Source organism: Nematolebias whitei, chromosome 1, assembly GCF_014905685.2.
Source record: "Nematolebias whitei isolate Nwh7 chromosome 1, NemWhi1, whole genome shotgun sequence".
Taxonomy (NCBI): Eukaryota; Metazoa; Chordata; class Actinopteri; order Cyprinodontiformes; family Rivulidae; genus Nematolebias; species Nematolebias whitei.
Genome location: NC_056498.1, coordinates 51,562,016 through 51,568,565, shown reverse-complemented (window position 1 = coordinate 51,568,565; position 6,550 = coordinate 51,562,016). Strand labels below are relative to the sequence as shown.

The window sequence follows — 6,550 nt, the reverse complement described above, 5'->3', positions numbered from 1 at the left end:
CAGGATGGCTTCTGGGTAATACCAGATGGCTAGGCCTCAGACTGACGAAGCCTCTTGGACGAGGGGCGAAACGTTTCTTTTTTAACAAAAAAACGAAGTCCAGATGACATGATTCAACCTTTTTTGTTGTTATATACCTGGATGACTGAGAAAACAAACTTTGTGAATATTATCGTTTATTGCAATAATTTCTGAGACAATTAATCGCCCAGCAAAACTTATCGTGACCGGCCTACCTACCCATATGGTGTTCTAATATTTTCTATTGTTTCTGTTTACAAAAAAAATAGAAACCTCCCAACAAGATAAACATTCTCTGCGTTCATCTCGTGCTTTGCAGACAAACCTGTTCTCTTTTTTTAGATCTAGGTTTATGTCACGGTGACACAGACTGCCTGATGCATCAGTAGTTTTTTTTTTTTTTTGCATCAACCTTTATCACAGAGATCACTTTATCCAAGCTTAAGTTCTTATGAGCAACAAACACTAGCCTTCTAATGGGGAAACATACATTTAAAGCTATTATACTGTATTTTTCAGACTACAACGTGCACTTAAAATCCTTTTATTTTCTCAAAAATCAACAGTGAGCCTTGTGTGTTAATTCTGGTTGTGCTTACTGACCTCGAACCAATTTTATGTTACACGGCGCTCAAAAATCTGTCAAAATGTTTTAGTTTCACTTAATGCGCCTTATAGTCCGAAAATTACGGTAAGTCTAATTTGTCAATAAATGATTAAACCAGAAAGGATGAACCTCAAGGAGTTGTATTACCTGATTAAATACCAACTAAATAAATAACGTTTGTTTTAATATTTTCAAACTGCCACTACGTTATTTTATTTATTTATGCTTTATAAATTATAATTGTCCATCTGGTATGAGCTCAAACGGCCTACATTGATGCAGAGGTCTGTAAATGATGTTTTCTAGTTTTCCTGAGCAACTTTTTAATTCTAAGAATAATTGATCGCAGAACAAACAGCTTTTATTATTTATTTATTCAAAAAGTGGCAGTATTTGATTGGTTTTTCAAACAGGGTTTGATTTTCAACGTTTTGCTCTGAGAGTTCAAGTTTAAATGCACGTCACAGAAACGTCTTTATCTTTGTTTTGTTTTGTGCTTAACGCCGTGTGTCGTTTGTCCCTTTTTCTTTTGTTTTGCAGGTTTTCACCGCTCGTATCTGGACGGAGCAGAGTGTCGCTTCCCTCGATGACGCTTCCTGAATTTTGATAATGTGTCGGCGTAACAATATTAATAATAAATGGCTATTTTCTTGTTGGGCATTTTCTGTGATTTTCTTTTAGAAGCTAGTTTGAAACGTTCTCAGTCGTGTGACCAGCACGGTCATGTGGCTCCTGTTTTCAGTGCAGTCGGACACGGTTTATGAGCAGCTGATTACTTGTACAACAGAAATGCTGTCCGTCAAAGCAGCTTTCTTTGAGGGAATGCATCGCACAGCTGCAAAAGATCTTCCACAGTCTGCACAGTATGGTTTGGGAGAAATCGGCTTCAGCCACTGCCATGACATATTTTAGCTCAGAGTGTAAAACTGAGTCTTTGTGTTTGTAAAGGTCAGTTCAGCAGCCAGAGTCGTGCTGTCATAATGAACGCAGTATGTGGTTTAGCTATGTCTTCCTGACATGTGCAAGGAAAGTCACCTTAATAGCACCATATGTTCTAAAACTTTTCTGCATTGATGCCATCTGATGATGTGTACGCCATCCATGCCAGTTGCACTAATGCACCCCCATACCATCAGAGAGGTCCCGCCCCTCTTTTTATGGCTTCTTCTTTGCGGAGCTTTAACAAGCATTGGTGGATGTCACGGTGTGTTTAGAGACGATGTTTTGAAGTGTTCCTGAGTCCGTGCAGCGATGTTCAGCTGTGGCCCCTGAGGGCCTGAACATCATGCGTCCAATACAATATTGACTTTCCGTCTTGTCCTTTTGAGCTCAAAAGATTTTTACAGATTCTTGAAATCTCCCAGTGATAAAATGATCCATAGATGATGGGATAATCTAAGCCTTCTCAGTTTTCTGTCGAAGAACATTACAGTAATCTGAATTTGCTCCGCTCTACACATTTTTATTTCTAAGATTCAGCCTCGGAAATGCCGTTTCCTCTTACTGACCTGTTGCTAATTAATTAGCTGCAAAGTGCTCCTCCAGATGTTTCTTATTTGTACCATTTACTTTTAACAAGCTTCTGCTTCAGCTTGTTTTATGACTGTGACATTCAAAATCACCTTTTAAATTTTTAGTTTCCTATGTTCAACATTTTATTTAGCTATAAATTGTGACTAAAATTCAGGCTCATTGTTTTTGTATTTTGCAAAACAATCAAAGTTTTATTGTGTGACAATAAAGTAGTAAGAGTTAAACGTGATGGTCTTATAAAACATAAATGCTTACTGTTTTTATTCAAATAAGTTTGAAACAGTGATCACTGAGAATAAACTATTTAATGTTGCGGAGTAATACTTTTCACCACGATGTAACTGACCAGCTAACTGTTTCTAAAATCAGTTGATCTTGCTGGTGAGAAAGAAGATATGTGAATAAAATAGCGTTGTTTTTTTTTTGAAGTCTCAAACCTTTGAGTATACTTGAAACCTTTGAGTCTGGGTGCAGTGATTAAAGCTGAGTCACATGCTGCACGAGGTCAGCTGACTGTGAGCCATCAAAAAGCACCAGCAGATCCCTCCGCCTGCATTGCGGTCACCAGACTTTACCGAGAAACACGAAAACCGGACGGAAAACGGCGCAGTCATGCTGCTAACTCTGCTTTTTATTTCCACAGGTAACATCGACACACAGGGCAACACTTGTTCACTTATTCTGTTTGTTGTGACCTCCACAGCGGATATTTTGGTTGTGTAACTAAGTGCGTTTCATTGCCGTGACGCGGAAGCGTTTCAAGCAGCAGTTAGCTTCGGTAAACAAGTCGACTTAAAGGGCGAACGCCGGTTAACGTTCGGGTTGATTTTTATTTAAAGAAAACAAACCCAAGCTTTTTTTTCATGAATATATGAGCCATTATGTATTTTCTAAACTGACTAATAGTATTTAACTGTTTAACGTACTGCGTCTGATTATTATTACGCATGGCTAGCCATATTCGGAGCTAAGCTAGCAGTTTGTACGCATGCGCACTCGTCAGCATGAACGTTGTTTTTATTTGTAAAGAAATAGCCTCATTGTGAGAGTTTCGATTTGTCATGTTTTGTCCATAGCTTGGGAGTTTCAGACGAACTATGAATTAGTTTTTAATATGTTGTTCAAGACATGTCCTTTTGACCATTTTAATGTAAAATGATTGATAGATAAAAAAAAGTTTAAGTCAAGTTTTTCCAAAAACCATAATGTGTAGTCTGCCAAGCAGCAGCTTGCATTTCAGCTTTTTTGTTTGCTCACAATACTTAATACTTTTTTATGTTTAATCCTATTTTAATTTTAAATTCAAACTGAAAAGGGACACTGATACAGATGATTTCTGCTGTCAAGATCACAAAAGAACCAACTCTTTATGCTCCTCTGTCTTGTGGCTTCAGGAAATAAATGCCATCAATGTTTCTGTTATCCGTGCAAACGTTAAACCACCTGACTTCTGTTCTTTTTGTACTTGGTGCTTATCTAAGTTTACCTTCTGGTTATATGTTCCTTGTACATTCTTGCTATTGTTGGTTTTTAATGGACAATCCTGCATGCCAGTGTCATCTGTAATGACTCTTTGTTATTCATGTGCAGCGTGGTTTCTACTTTTAGCAGCTTGGTTAAGGTAACCAGCCTGTCAAATACTCATTTCATACAGTAGTTCACTAATTTTGGGTGCAGTTAGTTCCTGTTTTAGGTTTTCTATTATTTGACATGTTGCAAACAGATCACATGATTTAAACAAAAACTAGCGTTAACATGTTGCTGTATTTGTGCTGGTTTAAAGGTTTACAGTTGTCCTGATCCACATTCAGCGATGATCTCATTCGAACAGCTTGTTTTCATGTAAACGACTTTATTATTTTGTCAGACTCGTGATTCAGGTGCATGTGGGAGGGATCTGCTTCCTGGAGGCTTATCGAGAGGTTTTGTTTGGGCTGTTGCACATTCTTATCTGGTGTCACCACATGCCGTTGGTAACTCTTATTTAGATGAGTTTAGGAGTCTGACTTGGCTACTGCAGTTGGGTTCAAATGTAGCTGATGTGATGTGGAGATTATTTTTTAAGTGTTTAAAAACTTGACTTGGAAGTTTGGACAAAGATTCTCTCACATCCCTTTTTTCACTTCAGTAAATGGATATTAGTAAATGTATTTTAATACACCGGCAGGGAAGATGACCTTTTATGTTAAACAACGCACTTCTGCATTTTTTTATTTATTTATTCGTATATAAAACTACCTATGTTCTGTCTTATGGTTGTTTTTTACATTTTGGTTAGTTGCCGGAAAATTAGCCCACTTAAATCGTATGCTAACATGACTTGGAAGTTCATACTAGGATTTGTTTTGATATTTTACACCGTTCGTAGTATTTACCCACAGTACCTTCAACAAGTGAACTACCCAGTAGCTTAAACTTCACAGAATGTAAGGACTTGCTTGCATTTCTTAAGTTTTACCAAAACTAATAAGATGATTGGATGTCTTTAGCTAGGGTTAAAACAAAGAAGAAGAAAAAAGCAAAGGTGCTATTTCAGTTGAGGCTCCCATTGAAAACAATCTGAGCGACCCCCCCCACTGATGCATTTAAAAGCATTTTACTACAATTCTGTTTTGTTTATTGGATATTTTTGCTCTCGGGTTTATTAAAACATAGCTGCCATCTCTGAAACATTTTAAAACGTACTTCTCAGGTTGAACTCTTCAGTTTCCATTTAGTGGGCATTTTAAGAAGTAACATTTGCTGATCAATACTCTCTTTTGAAAGTGACATCTGAATAACTTCCTCATATACTGTAGTTTTGTTTCCTTAAAGTGTAAAAAAAAATTATGTTAAACCCAACCTGACCAGAAAAATAAGATGGGACTCTTGATTGTCGGTACCTGTGAAAATGTGTTTTTTTTTTTTTTTTTTTTTCCACATTATAGTAAACGCAATACAATCACACTTGCACATTCATATCTAGACCTACGCCAATTTGAACATTATAACCAGTGGTTGCCTTACTTTGAGCTAAAGTAGTTTCTGTGCCTATAATTTTATATTTCCTTTCAAACGGCTCACAAAAAAGATAATTTTTTTTGTCTGCTGTGCAGCTGTGGCGACTCCTCTGCTGGGCACTGAGCAGTGTGCTCGTGGTCCTCCATACTGGTGTCAGAACGTGAAGACGGCGTCTCTCTGCGGGGCTGTGCCTCACTGCCAGCAGAACGTGTGGAACAAGCCCCAGATGGTGAGACTGACATAAATAAATAGTAGCAACTTTGTTTTAATAAAGAAAATGGCAATATGTGTGTTTCTAAAGTGGCGTGTATGATTAACGGGTTCAGTGCGCTTCCTGTAAATCTATAATGTGCATTGTTTTTCTAAACTAAAACTTGTTGTAATTTTTCTCCTCAACCATTTGTGTGGTTGTAGAAAACTGTACCATGTGACCTGTGTAAAGAGGTCTTGATGGTGGTGGAACAACTGCTGAAGGACAATGCAACTGAGGTAAGGTTGAGAGGCAAAAGACGTGTTGCTCTAAATGTTGCTTTAAATCTTTGAGTTAAACGGTTGAAAGTTTGTAACGCTGCTCTGACTGCAGGCTGAGATTCTTGGGTACCTGGAGAAGGCCTGTCAGCTCGTCCCTGAACAGAGCCTGACTGCTCAGTGCAAGGAGCTGGTGGATAACTACTACCCCATCATATATGGGATTATTGCCGGGGAACTGGTGAGCAGTGCTAGCCTGAACCATAAGATGCTTCCAGGAGAGTGAAAATTGTTTTGTCAAAGATCCTGTCAGGCTGGTTTCTATTTCAATTCAAATTAAAACCTCTGAGACTGTTTGAGAAACAACCCATCTGCATTTTGGCATGAATTAGTGGGAGAAGAATTCAACTGGCTGTGTGAGCAAAGTGCAGCCAGCTGAAAGGAGCTATTGACCGAGGAAACGAGTTAAATCCTAAATGAGAACAGAGTGGTCACTGTGCAAAATTAAACCTTGTGACCAGAATTTTTCTTTGACAATTTCCTTCCATCCTAACTAACACCTACTACAACAATTTTAAAAGGAAACACACCTGCAGGCTACAAAGATGCCTAATGTATGTTTTTTGGTTTTTTTTTTTCTTTTAAAGGATGATCCTAGTGTTGTGTGCGGAGCTCTGGGGCTGTGCACGTCTCAGCAGATGGCCCTGGCCAAGCTTTATGCTCAGGAGGAGCTCATGTCGAATGAAATCCCCGGGGCTGACCTTCCAGAACAGATTGCTCCTTTCCTCCTCAATGTTCCTGGGCTCCTGTTTCCTCAGGAGAACCTCGAGCAGGAGGAACCTCCAAAACAAGAAGCTTCAAAGCAGGTGCACCCTCCATTCATTCAACCATTTATTTACACAGGTTCATCCATTCATTCAA

The 6,550-nt window shown here is 38.5% G+C and overlaps 2 protein-coding genes across 2 annotated transcripts in view; both read left to right on the top strand.

Annotated features, from left to right (window-relative positions):
• mrps6 (mitochondrial ribosomal protein S6) overlaps nt 1–1,282 on the top strand; it is a 6,514-nt gene extending 5,232 nt beyond the window's left edge. The window contains exon 2 of the mRNA XM_037678550.1: nt 1,169–1,282. The gene's annotated coding sequence lies outside the window, so the exon portion shown is untranslated. The remainder of the gene's footprint in view (nt 1–1,168) is intronic.
• A 1,377-nt stretch (nt 1,283–2,659) lies between these two features.
• The window catches only part of LOC119411683 (prosaposin), a 9,237-nt gene continuing 5,346 nt past the window's right edge, over nt 2,660–6,550 (top strand). Inside the window, exons 1-5 of the mRNA XM_037678595.1 lie at nt 2,660–2,804; nt 5,257–5,390; nt 5,576–5,650; nt 5,745–5,870; nt 6,277–6,495. Of these exons, the coding sequence (XP_037534523.1) occupies nt 2,774–2,804; nt 5,257–5,390; nt 5,576–5,650; nt 5,745–5,870; nt 6,277–6,495 (585 nt within the window). The 5' untranslated portion in view covers nt 2,660–2,773. The remainder of the gene's footprint in view (nt 2,805–5,256; nt 5,391–5,575; nt 5,651–5,744; nt 5,871–6,276; nt 6,496–6,550) is intronic.